The sequence below is a fragment of the Cyrtonyx montezumae genome, unplaced genomic scaffold (assembly GCF_038088225.1).
Source record: "Cyrtonyx montezumae isolate F1298 unplaced genomic scaffold, pur_monq_1.0 scaffold_10, whole genome shotgun sequence".
Classification (NCBI taxonomy): Eukaryota; Metazoa; Chordata; class Aves; order Galliformes; family Odontophoridae; genus Cyrtonyx; species Cyrtonyx montezumae.
Genome location: NW_027071826.1, coordinates 48,656,526 through 48,678,437, shown reverse-complemented (window position 1 = coordinate 48,678,437; position 21,912 = coordinate 48,656,526). Strand labels below are relative to the sequence as shown.

The 21,912-nt window shown below is 45.1% G+C and overlaps 1 protein-coding gene across 3 annotated transcripts in view; it reads right to left on the bottom strand.

The window, feature by feature from the left end:
• LMO1 (LIM domain only 1) overlaps nt 1–21,912 on the bottom strand; it is a 46,972-nt gene that overhangs the window by 24,067 nt on the left and 993 nt on the right. The window contains exon 1 of one of the 3 annotated variants that reach the window (XM_065755746.1): nt 19,179–19,550. The exons of the other annotated variants lie outside the window; for them this stretch is intronic. Within the exon in view, the coding sequence (XP_065611818.1) occupies nt 19,179–19,203 (25 nt within the window). The 5' untranslated portion in view covers nt 19,204–19,550. Of the gene's footprint in view, nt 1–19,178; nt 19,551–21,912 lie in introns of those variants that run through there. 3 annotated transcript variants of the gene reach the window in all.

Sequence of the window (21,912 nt, the reverse complement as noted above, 5' to 3'; positions counted from 1 at the left end):
TCTAGTTTCCCATTTCTTCAGTTTCTAGTGTCAAAATACACTTGCAGTACAGTATGCGAAACTCTGCAGGCAATATCCTCTCTCTGTTCCCCAGTTGTGGTGAGAAGAATGTCTCTTTTTACAGGGGAAAAGTGTACGTTATGCCAACGCATTATCATACCAGTCCACCCAGGCTCCTATTCGTGTTACAGAGCATAGAAAATGACAAACCTGCATCCCACAGTTAGTGTCACATCATCAGCGTACATCAATACTTCGGAAGTTAGCATTTAAGGCAGATGCTCTGCGTTATAAATGCTACAGAGCAATCGGTCTCTGATAGGCAATTGATGGGTGAATTAATCGCAGCTCCACTGCATGGCTTCACCATTGGGCTGCAACACGATGTCCCATGCTGCTAAGGTCTGAGTCAGTATGCAAACCTGCACATTGCCCTCCCCAGAAGGTAACGGTTAAATCAAGTGACAAAATGAAGCCTAAATAGAAAGTACCAAATCTTACCAGGTCATTACGTGCCCTGGTTATTAAAAAGAATCTGAAATTTCAGCAGAGCTCTAACACCTACAGACCTGGTACTCCAAGGCTGCATATTTAAGCTCGCAGCAGCATTTGTGATGTTCTCATCCTTACTTGCGAGCCCAGAACCGTACGAGTGGAGCTTCTGCACACAAAGAACAGCTCACCCTTATCACCCCACATGGTGAAACGGGCTTTGCTTCCACTGACTGCAATTTATGGGCTGTGTCCATCCCTTCCCTTCTTGCTCTCTTTGGCATAGGAGAAGCCAATTAGGAATTCTGTCCTTTTCCACAGGACTGCCGCTAGCTCTTTTACAGTGCCATTCATTCATGGACACGTCGGCAGAGAAGGTCCCCATTTGGACATGGCACTCTTCGTAGAGTGCCAAGAGAAAGAAAAATAAGCCGTGGCAATACAGAGCCTGGGCTGCAGGAACAGTGAGAGGATATCAAATGCTGCTTTAAGTGCTGATATTTTTGTGCTTTGAAAGAAAAATGCCTTCAGGAATCGCAGCAGGAGTCACCTCTATATAAAGACTTAGCATATAAAGGGACATTTATTATTCTCAATTAATGGCATACTGATAGACACGTTTACATTTCTAAGTGTCAGATTCAGCAGAATATGAAGTGACTGAAGGCCTCTTATTTCACTCTGAGAACGGCCATAAAAGGATCTAAAGAACACACACACAAAAACCCCCACATTTTGTAGAAGACACAAGCCATCCTTTGATTCCTTACGATTCTGAGAGCTGGTTAGTGCAGCAAGGCTCTCCTAACACCGATGGCAACATCTGCAGACTGCAAAGAGAATAGCCACTGCAGCTCCTGCACTGAATGGGGGATGCCTACTGCATGGAGGGGCTCTCAAAGATCTTGATCACATCCTCTCATGGATTATTAAGGAAACCTAATGTGTCAGAACAATGTACAGCAGGTTTCTGGGAAAACAAATAGCGAGGAGCCTTTGCTCTTTCCAGAAATTTGGACACTTCAGTTGTTTGGGATTTTTTTTGTTTGTTTAATTAAGAATATCCCATAGAAAATGAAACCTCCCCATCGAGTTGCACCGCAGTTCACTGTTCTGAAGACTTCAAATAAAAACACCTAACCACCTACTCAACTGTGTAAATCAACATGCTGCAGGTGTTCCCATCTGGTTGCCTTACATTAGACCTGTAAATAAATAATTCAGTCCTCAAATAAGAGCAGCTAAATTTAAAAGGCACCCACAAAAACAACTGGTGTTTGATTTTCGAATTTGGTTTCGCAGGGAGGGTGGGAAAAGTAATTTACTATCATTGGAAAGGACGTGTGTTGAGCTCTAATTCAGCGGCAACTCCGAGCATGAAAGCTGCTGCTCGGCCTCGGGCCCAGCACAGGGCTGCAAATCCCCTTGCACTCAGCCCAACTCCCAGCTCTGTGCTCCCAGGATGAGCCCACCTCAAAAACGCACGGCGAGGGCTGGGATGCCAGCAGCTCCCCAGCTGCGGTAAAAGACAGCACCACAGGCCAGATTGAATTCTCATTTCTGTTGCCAATCTTCTGTGTGCAGATCTGTGCATCGGGGTCTCCACCAGTCCCAGGGGGACAGCAGTATCAACCATCTGCAACGGATTCGGAGTGGTCCTCAGCACTCAGAAAGCACATGGTCGCTTGGACGTAACCAGCTAAATTTATCCTGGCCTAAAATCATCTGCCAAAGGCCAGGTAGATTTAAGAGACGAAACTTTCCGCTGGCTTACTTTAGAACTTCCATAAAGTCCCCCTGATGTGTTTCTCTGGAACAGAAGTTTATATTTCCTTTTCGGCAAAATCTTTGCAAGCAGTGAGCTATATATTCCCAGAGAAAAGGCAGTTTTCCTTCCTTTTAAGTGATGGAAAGTCAATTTGCATCATAATTACAACCAAGGCTCTGTAGCGTTACTTTTAGTTAAAACAGTAAACTACCATAATAAAAGTGTACCTGGGGAATATTTAGAGAAAGCACTAATGATTTCTTCCCTAGTGGTTAATAAATCCACTTCCAGATCAATTTGTTCATGATAGAAACTTGAGAGCATAAACAGTTACACAAGCACATTAGAGTGTGTCTTTCCCAGTATAAATGATTTATTACAATGATTAGCAGCACATAAACAATTTAAAATACAACTCTAATTAGCTTTTTGGAAGAAAAGGAGAAAAACCTTCCCAACTCCCTCTACACATTATGTTTTACTTTTCTAAGTGTGTAGTTTTTAATTAAATCCAAATGTCACAATAAATTTAAAGTGTTTTATTACCACCCTGGCTAACTAAGCCATTCATGCAAACAGCCGTTATATTGAACCAGACGCGGGCCTGAAAGCAGTTGAGGGGAAAGGAGAAAAAGGCAGGGGGGGAAAGGCAATTATTTCTATATTTGACAAGAGATTTGTACAAACGTTTGAAGACACGAAGATCTCTGGCAAACTTCCTCTGTTTTATCCAGAGAGGTCGGCCAGCTAATTGCTCTTTAATACCGGTTTCCCTGTTCGAAAAACCTCACACCCCACTAAGCTTTCCCAGTTGAAAGCCAAAGGAGAAGGAAGAGGAAGAGAGGAAGGTAAGAAAACCAGCCTAAATGCGAGCACCGTTTACCACAACCAGCCAAAGCAGATGCTGCGATGCTGAAGGCAGAGCCAGGGGTGGCCAACAAATGCCAAACCCCGATGGGTCTTTTGCAAAGCAACAGGTCTGGGGAGCTCCAGGAGCAGGCGTGCTGCTGAGCTGCTGGGCAGGCAGGGGAAACCACCCCCAGAACCTACCCAACCCAGAAGGTGATCCTTAAGCCCCACTGCCACCCCACAGCACTTTGCTTTAACACTAACCCTAGCAGCACGGCCTAAAGAGGACAAATTTAGCATCGTTCAGACAAAAGCCAGACATTAAAGAAGGCAGCTGCAATTATTAAAATAGGTTAAAGAAAACGGGCACTGTGCAGATGAAGCTTTTGACCTCAGCGTGCAGCTCCCTCAAGAGCACTTTGGCTTAATTTATCTAAATTAAAAACCAAACATCAAATTTTAAAATGGCACCAAAAGATTGCTTTAAAAAATGCGATTAAAAAAGTGGGTCAAGGGTTGGAAATTAGTAATTACTACTACAATTAACCAAAATCAGACAGAGACACATAAATGGTGCACATTACTGCAGTTCACGTCAGAGAGGCAAATGTGAGCAGAGCACGGGAGAAAAAAGCTGCAAGTCGCAGAACCACTCGTATCATTAACCTCTGCCTCAGCAGAGGACCCGTTCTTGGAAGTTTACATCGTTTGTTTCCAGAGAGAAGTGCTGCTGGTTACCTTGCTCAGCTACTAAACTGTGCTCTTCACTGGTTACTGAATTCCTTGCAAAGTGATATTTTGATTTTAATTCCCATCTAAGATCTCAGCGCATCTTCATGCTATTAGCAGCATGTTTGCTGCTCACCTCCTATTTTAATAGTTCTGAAAAAGATGAGAAAGGCCAACTTCTGAACATCCTGCTATTGAGAAGAGGTCATTTGCCAAAAATGCCACCTGCCAGGGTCCATATTGTTTGAGCCAAAAGCTCATTGAGAACTGCCAAGGACAGAACATAAAGGGTTTCTAAGCAGACTACTTAGCACTGGAGGAGACAGGGATACTCTGTATGCAACTATCATCCTTCAGATGGTTTCCCTTAGGTTTTTAGGGGCCGAAAGATAATTTAACAATTAACACTTTGTTCCCACTTCAATCTCAGAATGGCTCTTTGTGAGCTTCCTTGGTGAAACTTTGAAAGAGCACAGTGGGAAAGCACAGACTGACTACTGTTTTGAACTATAACCAAAATGAACTATTCTCTAGGTCCTCCCTTGAAGCTATCGTCTTCTTTGGGCTAGATGAGGAAAATCTAGGTTCAAATCTTATTCAGGCTTCAGTTTAATTTTGAGAGCTCAGAAGACTCTACAAATCATTTAAGTTAAAGTAATGAAAATAGGTGAACTTGAGAAGGTGGACAGGCACGAATGATCTCTTCCAAAATAGGGAAGAATCCATCTGTTCCCTTTTAAAGTGCATAAAAGTCTTTGCAGCAGTAATGAAAATTCAGGGATGTAAGTCATGGACATCATAGCAGTCTATTAGAGAGAGTGGGCCTGTATTACAGAATACTGTGAGCAGCAGCGATTATATAAAAGGGATGCTGCAAAGGCAGCATAGCTAAGGGCAAGCCAAATGATTCAAGGACTCAGGAATCTCAGTTCTTCAAAAATTGAGGGAGAAATGAAGATTTCTATCTTTGAAGAGGGAGGATGAATGCAGAGCCACACGGATGCCTGGAAGAAGCTGTGAAGATGGAGGTATTAAGCAGGACATGCTTCTCAGGGCAGAAGGCAAATGGCTGCATGGTCGATGATGGGGCTGATGCCACATCTAGCATGGGGGTAAAGGGAAGGAGGGCTCTGCTGCAGCACCCAAGCCAGTCTCCCCTTCCCCTTCATTAATCTTTGTTCCCACACATTGAAGCAGGCCTCCCAGCCACTTGTTCTCAATCATAGGTTCATAGGTTCCTATCAGGAGCAAGGCACAGCCTCTATGCTCACCGCCTTACAGGAGTCTTCTTCCAACCCTTGCGTGCCATTCTTCTTTTATTCCCTTACTAGGTGACCATACCTTATCTCCTCCCAGACACGCACAAGACCCAGTTTAGTTAAAGTATTTCCAAAAATACTTATGCATTTTATTGCAATCTCCCTGCTAATACTTTTAAAACTCAACCACTCTTAGAATCATAGAGTCATTAGGCCTGGAAAGACCACTGAGATCATCCAGTCCAACCATCAACCCATTCCTGGACCACTCTAGACCATGCCTCTCAGTATGATATCCACCCTTTTCCAGGGATCTTCCAGTAGAGCACACGTTGTACTTAGTTCACACGTTGTTCCCAAATTCTCTATCTCTAGCTCAGAGGAAAAACCGTAATACATTCTACACAGAAGAGTGAAGCCAACAAAGAAGAAAGTGAAAATGATGTATTAAATTGCATAAGTGATACAAAAGCCCTAGCCAGATTAGCAGCTGACACAATATAACACAGAATCTTACTCTCAAACGGGAAACAGCCAACACCCATGCTGATCTGCCCTTGGGTACGGTATTGAAGCAAGAATCACAAGAACTTACACGTTATTTGCAATTCAGCATAGTGCTCAGGCTTGAGATTTTAAGACCAGAAATGCACCCTCAGTACAGATTACCAAAATGGTGCTATCTGGGGGAAACTTACTTAATTTTCTTTGCCCTTCTCAACCTTTTTTTTTCAGATGCCTAATCCAAAATTCAGAAATTGAAATACAGTGATTACTTCTTGCTATTCTGTACGCATACACTACCTTACAAAGTATAGCACCAAATAAATATAAGTACAAATAGGGTCATGTCTTCCTGTTTATTTTATTATTATTTATTCATTTCCCCTACACTACGTCTTCGTAATTTCTTCCAGGACACAGAAACCATTTTTGCTATTCACACTGCCAATCAGCGCCCACAGGATGTGTAAGACCTTACCTTCACTGGGTAGGCATCCCTGTTAAACTCAAAGGTAAACACCTACATGGAAAGAGCTCTCAGAGAGCTTAGAGGGAAATGCTAAGTAAACACAGATCTGCTACGAACACTGCTCCTTTAATGACAAACTCACTCGGATGCTCAAGTTGCCTTGAGCGCTTGATTATGACATGCAGAGGAAGGAAAGTTGAGAATTAACAACTCCTCCCGTGTTCTCATACAACTTCAAACAGTAAGACGCACATAATTGGCTTGTTTTAAAGATATTGCTTTGATAATCAAAAATTTAAACTAGTGTAATAACATTAAGACTATTAGTTCAACTGAATCAAAATGAGACTAGTCACCCTCTTCTCAGCTGGTACCGTTGACTAACTCACATGGCTGTCTTATAGCAGAAACCAGCACAATCGTGTTCGTAACTGGCTTGCTCTTTAGATCGAATGAAAACTCAAGCCAAGCCAAGAAACATTTGTTCGCTTTGATCAAGCATCACCTATGAGTGCTCTTCAAAGAGTCACTGCTCTAAGTTTACAAGATAAGTCAGAACACACACTGCGAGAACCTGAGTACCCATCAGGATTTGGCAAAGGTTTTGTTGAGCTCAGTTTTTTATCTGCGTCCTTGTTGGGTGCTGAGGGCACAACAAGCCCTCACTTGAGACTTAGACATACAGAGCTGGCTTAGTGATTGGGAAGAAGCCAACCACCCCAAGCAAAAAGACAACACGACAGAAAGAAGCAAACACTGAGCATTCATCCAGCATAGCACGGGAGCTACTGCAGCATTGCCACAGCTTCTCAGTTCAATGCAGTTTCATGTGAGAAAACATTTATAACAACAAATACTGTCAAAGCATTTGGCACAAGAGGCAAGCAGAAATTTGTTTACCATTCAGAAAATGGACTCAATTGTGTACAGTGAAACATACCACGGAGAACACAGGGCAGTGGTTCCTCCAGCCTGGGAGAGAAGACAGGAAGAAGAGACTATCAATCCCTGGTGTCATTTTTCAAGTCTTGCAGACAGAAAACTGACTTCACGGTTGGACACCTACAGGAGACATCAAAACTGTTCTCCTTCCCTCTGTCTTGGCCAGCACACAGTTGTTATTGCCTTCAGCCCGCTCAGGATCCTGCTGGGACACATTTATCTTCTGAGAGTGACCACTGGCAAATTGCAACTCCGGACATAATGCAGCCACCACGCCAGAGCACAGCGCAGTAACTGCCCACAGGGAGCACAGGAATTGCACTGGGCACAGTTAGAGCTGAGCAGTGCATTACTATAGTGGGGCCCCTCTGGCTGCTCTAACTCAGAGCTGTCAGCATTTCCAGCAGCTCTTTCTCCAGGAATTACTACAACAGTTCCAAAACAACTGGCGAGAAAATAAAAAATGAAACAAAAAACAGAGCAAGTCTTCCAGTTACTTCAGGTACGTCACCCCCACCCCAAGACAACACTAGGAAGAACTCGGACCAAATCTCCCCAGGGAAATCCAAGCTGTTTAATACAGATACATCAAACCCTTGAGATGGTTCACTTGTGGGTGACGCTGATGCACCTTTGAAATCCCAGCGTGGGTGCAGATGCTGTGGCTGTATCAGCAGAAAGGTCTTTAGCTTTCCAGGCATTTCAGAATACAAGCCATCAGGACTCATTTCACTGGGCCCGTTTTGTTGTCGGTGGTTGATTTTTTCTCCATTCAAAAGAGCACTCTACTGCTGTTTCCACTATGAGCAATTCCATCTGATTAAGGTCAAGCCTACAGGGTGGAATATGCATGTGGGACGAGGAGAAGAAAAGATTCTATGAAACCTGGGAGCTGTGCTTGGTGAAGAACAGCTGCACCAGTCAGCATCCCAAGTAAGCCACCACGGGAATTACATTTCTCTCCCACTCTCCCCTACGTATTTAATTCAGGGCCGAAGGGGTAGCATGCGTTCACCTTTCAGCTTCCATGTCACAAGCGACTATATTCATTCAGCTTTCCTATTTAACTAAATGGAGTTCACACATGCTGCAGTATAAAGTTACCTCTGCCCATCTGAAAGCAGTCCAATCAATGCTACACATAGAGAGAGGCATTTGAATCAGCCTTAAGTTAATACTTAGTAGTCGAATCTGTGACAGCATGCTGACCCTTTCAAGTCAACTGGGAGCAGGCAATCTTTGCAGAAGATCCTCAGGCCTTTAATCAGATTCTCAGTGGGTTTTAAAGAGATACTGCAGCATCAGTTTGTAAACATCTCTCTAGTGAAAATAAAGATTACTTCTGACCTAGCCAATTACTCAGTCCCAGAAGATATATCCTACAGTTATAATTGAATGAACCATAGGGAAAGAAAATATATTTTAGGTAGGGGGTAGCAAACCCAAATCCCAGCTCAGGATGCAGGCAGCGCTGTGTCCTGTGGAAAGATCAGGTAGAGAGAGAAACACTTACAAAAAAAAAAAAAACAAAAGTCTATTAAACCACCTAGTCCTTTCTCCTTCCAGGGCAGATTGCTCTCTTAAGTGAAGAGCCCTACTAAGATGAGCACAGATTACCAGCTGAAGCTCTTCCTGAAAAGCAGGTGTGATGGGGACAGACCAAAGCACTATTTTGAGGAGATCCACAATATCAAATAAGGGTTTGCCACATCACAGAGAAACCTGGGAGAAAAGTCAGCTCCTGAAACATGGGTATAGTGTAATCTGAGTTTGCCAGAAGAAAGAAAACGCTGGAGAAAGAGCAGAGGACTTTTGCTCAGCCTGGAGACTGTCAGAGACATTAAGCGGTCCCTTGTTACTTTAAAACTGCATTTTAGCACTGGGAGACATTGCACTCTATTGCAGAGAGATATAATTACTGACCAAAAGAAATGAAAAAAACAACAAACAAAAAAACCCAAGTTCTTTATTCTGGATCTATTACAGGGTAATGTGTAACAGACATCACCCGATGGGCCATGAAGGCTCCAAGGGCCATTAAAGCCTCACAGGTCAAGACCTGCGTGAAGGTTTTAAAGTTTGTGGATCACTGCTCTCACATCGAGCAGCACGGGCAACACCTGCACACTGACACACACGCAGGAAAGCCAGGGGAGACTTCTGCCACAGCAGCTGCTTATGGGTTTTGACGCTCAGATCAAGCCACATCAGATCACTGGGAAGTTCAGAATCTGCATATGTGGCATTTGCAATTCCTGTTAAGGAGTTCACCTGTAAGCATGGCTTTTTTTTTCCTTCTTACTTTTGAAGGGAGCATTGAGGAAGAGAATGTCCCCCCTCCTCTCCCTGCTTCCCCATTGGGGCACCCCTTTTATTTTACTTTTGCAGAGAACTAAAAATCCCAGCCAAGTGACAGGTTTATAAAATTTTAATAGGAAAGAAAAAGGTATCCTCGGGTAGGATCTTATGTGCAGACTTCCACCATAAGTGACCGTTGAGGAAAATATGGGGTTTATATGGAAACACTGACAGAGTCCCATACAGCATGACATAAATACCTCTTCATGAACTGTGGACCTGGAGGGATGAGTGACTCCCACCTCCTGCAGCCAGAGGTTGTCATACCACCTCATTCCCTAACCTGAGCAGTTCAGCTCCATGCCTGCACTGCTTTCCAGGGAGGACTGACCTAAAGACCAAATTCTTTCTGAAGCCCAGAACCTTTCCAGTTTCTAGCCTAGAAATATTCTTATCCATTCACAACCACTTATAGTAATGATAATAAAGCCTTTGGGGAGCAAAAAGCCTCCTTCCCTTCCCACCCTGATGTTTCCCCTCCTAACACAGGGCAGACAGCCCAGACTTTGCTTTGCAGAGTTAGAGTGGTCCAAGCACAGACCCCTCTCTCTTCAGGAGTATGCTCTTTTCTCCCCTCTCACTCACTGTCCTCAGCTGACCTGCGGCTTACCCCATACAGACAAGGTCTGCCTGCGCCCTCTCCAGCACTGACAGCCATCGTGATCATCAGTTTAGAGAATCACAAAGTCACAGTTGTTGGAAGAGACCTCAAGAGATCACTGAGTCCAACCCGCCTGCTATAGCAGATACCCTACAGCAGGTTGCATGGGTAGGCATCCAGACAGGTCTTGAATATCTCCATAGAAGGAAACTCCACCACTTTTCTGGGCAACCTGTTCCAGTGCTCCATCACTCTTATCATAAAGAAGTTCTTCTGCATGTTCAGCTTGTCATTCCTTAAAGTGGCCGCTGCCCCCAGAACAGCTCTCCATAGGAAGGCAGCATCGAGCTGAGCAGCTCGTGACTTCCTGCCCATTGCCAGCTACATGGACACACACGTGCCCGCCCAAGTTTTGCTCCCAAAGCACCTGAGGCTCCTCAGCCACATAGAGGAGGAGGGCAGCGAGGAGTGGCATCGCCTCATCAAGGAGGATTAGAAAAGAAGAGGTGTGCAGAGTGGAAGCACCATTACGCGTTATCAAAGCGTCAGAGGTTTAAGCCCTGAGTTGGTTCAGTCGTAAGTTACCAACTAGTGCCGATGGCAGACATAAAGCTTCCCTTAAATTATTAAGCATAAAACAGCAGACTGTAATATTTTGCTAAACCAAAGTACAGACACAGACAAAGATGTCATTTCAATATTTGAAACCAGCAAGTTTAATTTAAAATAAGAGCAAACCAATAAGCTCAGAAAATAGCAATGTGTGAGAGGAAAATTACACTGCTAGAGAAAAAAGTGGAAGGACTTAAGAAATTTATAAAAGTAATCTCCAAGTGGAAATTAGAAATCAACCCCTAGAAACAGAATAACACAAAAGAAATATTACTGTCCACTTTCTAAATCAATATAACACCGCTACACGACAGAATTACCATGGTAACTCAAGTAAAAAGAATAAAGCAATTCTTATTATTTCAAAATAAAATCACAGCCTGAAGCCCAGCTTTTATTACAACTGCTGATAGATCGCTGGCTTGTATTTATCTGAAATATTGCTTTTCAATCAGCTATTTTATGAATGTACAAATTTCACTGAGCAGCCCACTTAGACTGAATGCCTAAAAGCCCCCAAAAAGACCAGTCGATGGATCGATTGTACGCACGCACGCAGTTTTTTAAGGGAGCCTTATTATACGGGCTTTGGTGTTTTATTTGATTCAAATTAAAGAGAGATAAGGGAATGAGAGAGACTGACTCAAAACCTTGTTCAGTCTGAGCTCCCTACATTCCAGCTTTATGTTCCCGGGAAAAACACAGCGGGGAGAAGGAGGAATGGCAGCACCCAGACCTCTCATCTCGCACAGGGCCTGGAGCAAACCAAAACACTCCCTCTGGTCAAAGCAAAACAGAAAATGCTGCCTAAACACTGAGTCGCTCAAGGGCGTTTGGCCTGGGACAGCTTGCAGAGATACACAGCTGTGATCACACTCAGCTAAACCTAGAAGTATGTACTGCCTCTCAGCGTAATGTGGTCCTCCGCCATCCACTGCAAATGGGCTCTAAAAGCAACGGTAGAAACAGTGTGTGCTTAATCTGAGCACGGCCTGCGGAGAGGTTACACACTCAAATATCCTGTTTTCTGTGGTATCTGGTTGTATTTTCTCTTCCTAGAGACTTCAAGCCAGCTGAGGTCCCAAACAACCACATCAAGATTAGAAAAGGGAAGGAGTTGGGAGAGCGAAGGGGGGCCCCGTCTGACACACTGCAATAGGACACCCTGAACTGCACTGAGAGCCCCTTTGGAAGAAAAATGGAGGAAGCAGCTTCTGGGGCGGCTACAGAGTTTTTATTCTGATGAAGTCTTACCCCAGCAGAGGGAAAGGGAATCTTGAAAGGTGGAGACGGGGCTTTACGTGTGCTAAAAGCATCCGTGTGACACTTTTTGGGAAAGAAAGGGGGAACAATGCCTTCGTTGTTATACATGACAAAATTGCAACTAAATGTTTGCTTTGATCCCAGCGCATAAAGGGTGAAGCTTTTAGGCAAGGAGCGGCAGGTGATCTCAGCTCTTCTGCAAGTCCTAATGCTCCTAAAAGCCACTCTTCCAGTTTCTGTAATTGGGCATCAGTAGTTAATGTAGTATTGACTGCATTACATGCTCCTGTGCATCCTCTCACTAATGCCAATTGCATCACCTTGTACATTTACCATATTGCTTAGCCAATAGCTGTTAAAAGCAATCCAAATCATGAATCATATAGGAAACTTTTAGCAAGACACGACATCCAAAGGAGACAATTTACAGTTGAGTTAATCTGGGTACATTAGTGAGACATGGATTCAGGAAGACAGACCAATTTATGTTACTTTAGTTTTACCCTTTATTGCTTTGTATAGGCAAATGAGTGGAAGGGCACGGAGTAAAAACAGATATAAAGGAGTCCTTTTCAAAACAGATCTCCATTCTGTGCAGACAGGTCAAAGGGTTTGAGACTGATGCTTGGTTCAGGCTTTCATAACCATAACAAGGTACTTAGAGAAATCATTTTCTACAAAGGAGGATAAAGACGAACATATAATGGATTCTGAATTATGTTCGATACCCACCCCCACGGCAAGCACTGCAGGCAGAACCCAAGTTGCTCAGCATTCTCCACAGCTTGGCCTATCCATGAGTCACCTGCTGCCGAGCGTGCCAGGGAGGGACTGAGCACAGCCCTCCACCTGCCAGCACAGAAAGTAAGGCCCTCCCCTACTGCTGACTTGAAAGGATTATGTCCTTCAGAAACATATACCCATCTCTCCGGAACAGCAGGGAACGACACGAGCATCGCAGAGCTGTTGGTTAACCCACTTCAGCGCAAGGTAAAGCCAACCAGGAAACAAATCAGGAGCAAGTGCCCTCTGACAAAGTACCTTTTGCAGAACAATTTCACACTGGTTGCTTGACCAAGTGATACACAGCAAATTGACATCGCTCCTTGCTGCTCTTCTGACCAAGCTCAGCAGCAGCAGCAGGAAGTGAGGAGAAGGGAGGAGAGGATGGGGCAGGAGCAGGCTGCTGCTGCTGCCTCTCTTGGGGCATGGAGCAATTTGCAGCACTTTTGGAGGAGGAATGAAATAAACAGAAGGGTAAAGGGGATCTAGGGGAAGCAATTAGCCAAGAACTTCACAAAAGAAAAACGGAATTGCACTCTTAAATATTGGATTCCAAAGCACTGGAAACTCTGCTGCTCTATGTCTGGTTTGAAAAAAGATCATGATTCTCCTTTGAAAAGCTTCCAGAAGTCCCTCCAAAAGACTTGCACATGCAGGGAAAATGCCAAAACAAAACATTTTCACTAGCTGATCAATTTAAACAGCTGTGGTAAAGCTGCAGCCACTGGCACCATCATTAACAATTTAAAGCATGGCTGCTTTTGTCTTCCTTCCCAGTTACATTCTCATTATGCCTTTTTATTTATTAGAAACACAGTCCTCCAGAATACATTTCTGTATCTCAGATCCATAATAAAATGAGTAGGAACATCCCTGGCTCCCACTCAAATGGATGTTTACATTGGCGAGAGGGTTAATTGTTTAATTCTGGTCCAAGCTCTCTGCAGTTCAGTCATGAATATGCAACAGTCATCCACTTTTTCTTTAAAAAAAAAAAAAAACATAACTGTCAAAATCAATAGTTTAAAAAGAAGGTAAATATTACTTTCACTGCCCAAATCACCCTTTCAGAGCTCCATTAGCACGCTAGGAGCTCTGAACGCTGCAGAAAAGAACTCAAACATTCGACGAAATTAAAAAACCCTCTAAATTTGGACAACAGCCTCCATTTTCTGCTTTGATGTGCAATGTGTGAGGAAACTAGTTCGCAAGAACATTCACTGGAAAGGAGAGCCAAGCATCTGCTTGCACAGATAGCACCCAACATCACTCTTAGAAACAGGCTCGGGAGTCATCCTGCTGGAGAACAGAGAAGAGGAACGCACACACACACACCCAGAATTAAAAAACAGTAGCTGCAGTGAATTGATCTCAGACCATCCATAGGTTCAATTATGTTAATCTAATAGTGAGCAACTTTCATTTTAAGTCGCCCTTCCATCCGCCCCCAAGTCTTCAGTGAATAGGCTCTACATTCACTGAATAAATCATTCCCTGGCAACAGTTATGCACATTACTGAAGTTGGGGGCAGCGACTTCCATACGGCTTAAAGCAATGTCTATGTATTCTAAATGATGACAGTTCTGTCCAATTTTAAAAAGATATTGACCCATTAGAGTTTTATAGTTCAGCATTTAGCAGCATCTGCAGCGCCTTTTTTATTCTTCCATTGCAACTCTTAATGCTTGGTACCATTCTTCTGATTCCAAATTGATTTCAAGTAAAACACCTTATTTGCCACAAACTTTTACGTTCTTTACTTAAGTAAGACCTCTCACAGATGCAATTGGTCATAATGCTGTAAGAACATTTTGCCTTTAGCGGGAATGGAACAGTTCACGCCAATGACAGGGAAGCAAAACTTGGAGCAGCAAGCACGTTTACGGACAGAATAAGACTATATCCGAACACAAAGCCTGAAAACCTCAAGAAAGCCTCCAAATGAAATCAATTAATCCTCCAACCATGATAAATTTCTTAACCATTTAAGAAACATATCTCAGACTCTGCTGTGACCCTTTATCACCAGACCTAATGGATTACTTTATTAATAATGCACTGCTCTTAAAAGGAATTTTTCTGAAGATCTTGCCATAAGAGAGTATTTTCAGGATGGCTATGACAAACAGGCTGACACGTTCCCATTGTATCTATTAAAGATAATAAAATTTAACACTAACTCCAAAGAAGACAAATTATGTTCTGCTGCCAGGGTATCAAGCATCCTTTCTACTATATTAAACCAAAATTATAGTGCTACTAATTTCCAAGAATCAGCCGCTTCTTCTGCCATATCACCTGGGCTGAAAAACATTCATACACTGTTTCAGCACTTATGTCAACCAGACAACCAGCGTGTCTCACCGGCATCCGGGAACAAAGAACGATGATCCCCTATAAAGATGCCTACCCCGATCTTTCAGCAATCACATCGAGGCAGATACTAGAAGTATTTGATTGCCTGGCAGCAATACACCTACACAAAGCAGCGTGCTTCTATTAGGACTGCTAACTCCCTTCACCCACCATCATCTCATAGGAAGAGTAACTAGTTTTCATTAAATACAGATCTAGGTTTTCAGTGCTCCAACTACAGTGCCCTTCACTTCCCGAAAAGGTTTAAGCAATTCTCTGTCTCACAGATGCTCATGTCTCTGTACGCCATGTCCAGGTGCAAAGGGTTCCTGGGGAAGACTACCTTGACTTCCTACAGCTCCACCCTTGCTCAGGTTTGGAGAAGCATTCACAATTTCTTTTCTGCTTTGGTCCTTTCTGGCAACCAAGTCTCATATGGTTTACCCTGCTGTCAAGCATGCTATGGACTTCTTCAGATTCCTGCTTTCGCAATCTTCTGTTGTTTCTTTATAAATACATGAATCCGCTGCCGTGTATTTGAATCGCAAAACTAGACAGACCAAACCTGAAATTACACCAAGACCACACATGCCAAGACTGCTGCCCCAGCAAACCATCGGGTAACCCAAATAAACAGGGAAACACAGAGTATTCAGTGACCTGCATCAACCACTCTTCAAATAAGCCAGCGCCTGGGAACGTCCACAGCGTTTCTTTATAAGTGGAAGGCCAGACAATGATGGACCACGGAGGAGGTCTTAGACTAGTGCATCAGGCAGAAACAAAAAAACAACTGGGAGTATTTGGCAACAGAGAAATTCCATCTTACGGGAAAGAAAACAGCCACCATACTATTTCTCCTCCTTACTCTTTGCACAGTTCTCTAGTAGGTAGTTGTGGGAAAGGTGCCTTAAAGAGAAAAGCAGAAAATACCAGCTGCATGTAGAACTCCCCTTCCAATGCAGCGCTATTTTCATGAGGCTTCTGGGCAACCGGTACTTGCCATACTTTTGCACCTGTAATGATTGCTACCAACTGAAGCAGATCACCAGGGCCTATCGGGCTGGCGGCAGGTCTCCCTCCATGCCCACACACACAGCTGGCCATGGACGCACTCCTGAGGCCAGCCCGCAGCCCTGCTCCTTGGCTAGGGCACTGTGTTCTTTCACCACACTTGTGGCCTGCCATTACAGAATCAATTTCGCTGCCTTTGTAACTCCAAAATGCTGCTTTTCCCTCCTCTTGAGCAGAGTGAGATGTGCTCTTACTCAACAGGGAACCCAACTGCTGCTACTAATCCAGCTTCAAATTACCTAACATTCATTGCCCTAAATACCTCCCATCAGCCTAGGGAGGTTCTCCAACCCTGGTGCACTCAACCACTGGGTATTCATATTTTTTCTTTTCATTTTTCAAGAGCTATGGATTTTATTTTATTTTATTTTTAAATAAAAACTAAGGTTTGTGTACTGGCACACGTCCCTTCCTCTTGTACTCTATTTAATCAGAGTTCTACTTTAAAACACAAAGGCCCCATGATTTGGGGTGCTAACGTCTGTGCAAGCAGTGGGACAAATGCACAGCTGATCAGGGCTTTTACAAGTGCGCACAGAGTCAATAATTTGGTTCAAGGATACGATGTCTAGTTAACACAGCACAAGTTAGCTAAAAGGAAACTTTCACCCTCCCCACACATAACAAAGAACCGTGATTTCTATTAGTGCGTTTCATACCATACATGCTGATTACTAGGCTGTGCTTCATTGTTAGCAGAGATTACAGCTGGGATAAGCTGCAGCTTTTTCCTAATTGCTATTATGATGACTGAATTTTTGTTTTGTGTCAAGCATTATTCACACATTATACTCAAAAATTTGATCCCTCCACGACGCATTATTGATTCCATGCAGGCAATCATGCTGCCGCCAATGTGAAGAATTAATTTGGGCTATTCTATTTGATTTGCATTGCTCCATCATAGCAGAACACAACTCTATAGGGAAACACAAATTGAAAAGGAAGATTTAACAAAATATGGAAACCGCCGCCATCCTTTAAAAGAGATGAGCCCTAAGAAGGGGGAAAGAAAAGCAAAAAATAACAAAGCCCAGCACAACACGTGTGGTCCAGTAAGAAATAAGGTCAGCCAGCCAAATTCATCTTAGTCAAAGAAAGGTTACAAGAGTAGCCTTATGCCTCTAATAAAGTAAACTAGCTTGCTTCAACTTGTATTGCCAAAGAAAACAACCGAACACCTCTGAGAGCGACACTGCTTCAAAGCCTTTGAAACCCTGTTAGCTCCATTTGTTTTCCCAGCATAAGCAATGCTCAACCACTTAGCGTGTCTTTTATCCGCAGTCCAGTCAACTGCAAAGCTGATCTAGAAGATGTGTAACAGATGCTTCACATCTACCTCTTTTTTTCAAAGTTCTCCTGCGTGAACAAAGGGACTTGGGAGATCTCAACAGCAACTGAGACCGGGATTTTATGTGTCTTGACCTGAAGATTACTTCACAGCTTTTGGATGCCAACTTCATTAGAGCAGAATCCCTTCAGAAGGGCAAGAGAACTTACGTGTGGGTGCTGAGACCCAAGCTGATCTACACTAAGTCAACATTTGACTGGAATCTGCTTAAAAGAGGACACCGACAGTGACGCATTTCTGCTTGGTCACAAATGTTGAGTGTGTAGTGCCCAAGCGCACTCACATTTTGTCCGTTGTCCCAAGCACTTCACACCTGAACGAGACAAAAATCCACATTCCATCCCAGAAACAAGACTCAAGTTCTACGCATGCCAGTACACTGGATCGTTTTAGAAATCAAAGGTGCCATGAGATGAAGGACCTCAAATTGCTAGATGCAAAGCATAGTATTCCCCCATGGGATTTCTTGGGGTGCCGTATGGGGAGAGAGAGGAGCTTCAGTCCAAGACTGGTTAAAAGTGACCGTGATACCATTATGGTCAAGTCTTCTTTTCTAACTATGGTCCAGTACAGTATTAATTTGGTTAAGAAACACCAGAAAATAGACAAATGCTGGGAAACAAAAATTATGTTGCTGCAACCTACCAACAGGGAAGCTTTCAGCACTGTTCACAGTGCACAATTACTACACGGGAAAGCAAAAGAATTTGAATTACAAGTTACCTTCTCCAAATATTTTTAAAAGTAATACATATTTTTGAGTAAAATCCACCCTACTGCCAGAACGTTCATTTTCTCCAAGCACTTTGGATCCCTGTGAGAAGCTGCTTCCTGTCAACAGCCTGCAAGTGTTCACTATTTTCCCCTACTTCCAAATGCCGATTACTGTTATTTTCTATCACGGAAAGAGATTTATATAAAAATAAAAAGCAGATAATCCAGCAACAGAGCCGTCTCGCGGCCCTTCAATTGCTTACAAAGGTAAAAAGGAGCAACGAGACGATAGCTACAGTGGTGTGTTGGGCATTACGATGCAGCTCTTGCCTTCGCTACACGAAGTGCCAAGGCAAGCGGCAGTGCCGGCATGGCAAGCCCATCTGGATGGTTAAAGAAGGCTTCTGCTTTTCCAATCTTTCTTTGCTCACAGCATGCAAGTTTCTAAGGGAAGTCCCAAGCCACAGTGTAGCAGAACTTCATTGAGAAGTTGTGACTGGACTTACTGCATCTGTCCCGCGCACAGCTGGTGAGTGGGAAGTCGGGTTTGGTATCACAGAGCACTGCTGGCCAAGGGCTGCTCCTAAAAGAGTGAGTGCTTGTGAAGTCCTAAAACAAGTCAGGTTCTACTTCGGCTTCATTCATCCGATCACCTCCCAGCAAACCTCCATTTAGAGTGCGATCTAAGAATAAGGCACTGCTTTGCTGTCGGAGCAGCTTGTTAGCTTATCATCAGCGCAGTTAGAGCTATGGAAAAAAGCTGCGAGAAACAGATACTAAAGGCATACATTAAGGAGACCCGAATGACATGCAACGGGAAGGAAAACATCTCTACATTAGCTTTACAGTGAAAGCAGTTAAAATAAACGGGCTAAAATGGATGTATTAGAATGAGTTGTAGGAGGAAAAACCCAAGCAGACGCAACAATAAAAATAAAATTTAAGCTGCTTCGGCACACAGAGCTCGGGGTAAACCCTCCGGTCGCGCCGAGAGGAGATGACACGCGCAGCCACGCAGTTCCCGGCCGCGTCCCGGCTCCGCTCGCCCACCTACCGTCGTCCTGCTCCAGCACCATCATCGCGGGGCTTCGCTCGGGCAGCGCGGACCTCCGGAGCGGGGGAGCCGCGGCCGCGCGTCCTCGTGCGGCTCGGGGCTCTAATCGCCGCCTGTCCGGCGTTTAACCCAGATCGCGCTTCGGCAGAGCGGCGCTCAGGGCTAAAGCGCTCTGCGGGTACAACTGCGGGCTCACCTACTTCTGCGCCGCGGGACTGCGAGGAACTAAAACTGCAATTTAGAAAGAAGGGCGATCGGCACGGTCCCTTTGGTTCTCACCGCCTCAACGGCTCAATTTACACCGCATCATCTATTTGAATGCAATCGCCTTGGACGGCCCGTAACCCCGGCCGCCGCAGCGACCCTGCTCTCAGCCTCACGAAGCGTTCCCGTTTGGCTTCGGGCTGAACCCAGCGCCCGTCAGCCGGGCCCGCGGCCCCGAGCGCAGCGGGGAAGGCAGGCGCCCGCCCCCGGCGGCGGGATGCGGCGCGGCAGCGCCCCCTGCAGGACGCACCGCGCCCCTCGGCCCGGCCCGGCGAGCGGCCCGCGGGGCTCGGGGCCGCCGCTCCCCTCGGCGCAGCGCAGGGCTCGCCGGCGAGCGAGCGGAGGCGGTACCCGGTGGCAGCCAGCCGCTCGCATCTCTCTCGCTCCGCCTGTAGCCCCGCTTTCGCTAGGTCTCTATTACAGGGAATGTATCAGCTCGGCCCTTACACGTCCTCCCCACCTGTCGGGGATGCCATCGACGATCACTCGCGAAGCAACAAGTGTGGGCCCTGTGCCTCGCAGCCCCCGTCAACGCGGCTGCGCTCGCACAACTGCGGGGTCAGGAGCTCCGGTGTCCCCCAGCCGCACTGCCTCGGGCAGCTTTTGATCCCAGAAAGTACTCCATTCCTATTTTAACTTCCTCCCCTTCACAACCCGTACCGTGCACTCCAGACAGCTGGCTCAGGCTGCATATCCCCAGTACTATCGCTAGTTAGATGCTTTATCCCTAGCTCAAGTGGCATTTCCTTCCTCTTCATTCCAAATAGTTGATCCCAACAATCCTTGAACTCAGCTGCTGTAAATGCACCCTTTTTTGCACCCAACCAATCTCATCCAGGTCTGCGAACAGATCCTGGCTCCTGATGATACCGACGTTTATTTCGGCACGAGAGTGCAACCACCACCACCAAGAAGTATCACAGCCCAAAAAGGAGGAGCGTTTACCCAAAGACCAAGGCTAACAGTTAAAAGCACCGGGTACAAGGTGCTTCAAACCCATCGCCTTGAGGAAGGACACACTTGTCCTAAAACACGTGGCACATTGACACACTATTGGGTTACGGCAAAGAAAAATGAAATAATAATAATAAAAAAGCAGTTTTCTGATAAAAATAAAGTTAGCCACTGCCTACTGCAGCTGACTTCTGTGGCAGAGCAAACTGACAGGCGGAACGCAGATAGCAGTATGCTGTGTGGTGCAGATCCCTTACGTGTTAGTCCCTTCCTTCTTTGTAACAGCGCAGAAGCTGTGTTACTCCCTTTGAAAATGGGTATTTTTAAGCGCTTTCTCTGCTTACTCATTTAGCACACCAACAATAAAAAAGTTTTCTAACCCCCGACGCATTTGTACTGCAATTAAAGTCAACGACAATTAACACAATCTGTCAAAATTAATCACGATGCCTCATGTCAGTTTACTTTTTTAAGCAGAAATCTGGGCTTCGCAATCAAAACATTTATGTATTTGAGAAGTATCTTAACTCTCATTATCCCGAGATCCCTGAACGCACTGTGCGGTGCGTAGGCTGCCTTGCCCATAGCAAACTCGGCAGCGATGTACGTGGGGGAACCAACTGCAACACAAACCTAGAGGAAGTTATTTTGCTCTCCACCTCTCTCCTCTCAGCTTGTATTCTGGGATGATACTTGCCGAACGGTAAGGCTGCGTTTTCTAGTTTCGAGTTGTGCTGTATCAGTCAGGCTACATCACGTCACTTCAAATACACGGAACGACGTTACCTCCCTGACAATACTTGACACGATGCCACGACCCATCAAGTCCAAAATGTCGTTATTGCTGTTATTTTTTCAGCCTGCCCCTTCACCCTCAATGATAACTGTGAAGATCACAGCAAGGTGTTAGTGTCTCTGTTGCCTCTCTCGGCGCCAAGGTAGGCTTTCACTCATCAAGCTATACAGCAGCTGTCAGACCCCACAGGTGATATGAGTGTCACACCAGAGCTTGCATGGCCCCAAAAGCACTGCTACAATGGGACCCAGAGGCTAGGTGAGCGGGCAGCTGCCTCTGAGCCCCAGCACGGCTTGCTGTGCAGCCCTGGGAGCACAGCGTGCTGCAGACCCTACCAACAAGTCAGCCAGTATCCTTGTGATGCCCCAGCATGGCGGGGAAACCACCACTGATAGCCTGCCCTCTCCACGGAGTGACAGCGGTGAACCCCATCTTGCTGGCAAGGACCACAGAAGAAACACCCCGAAAACCCTACATGGCAAACCCCCTTCAAACCAAGGGGAGGACTGTCTGCTGGCCACAGCAGCAGGATTTTTAGGAGGCAGATATCAAGACAGCTAGTTACGGGAGTAATGCAGGCCCCCTTTTAACACTCACAGATGGGCACATGGAGCCCGTTTGAATCAAACAGGAAGAAATGCGTAACAGCAAAAATGAGCTCTTCATAAAGAGTTCCTTCTTTCCACCCCATCTTCCATCCGCGATTAACAAGCATATCTG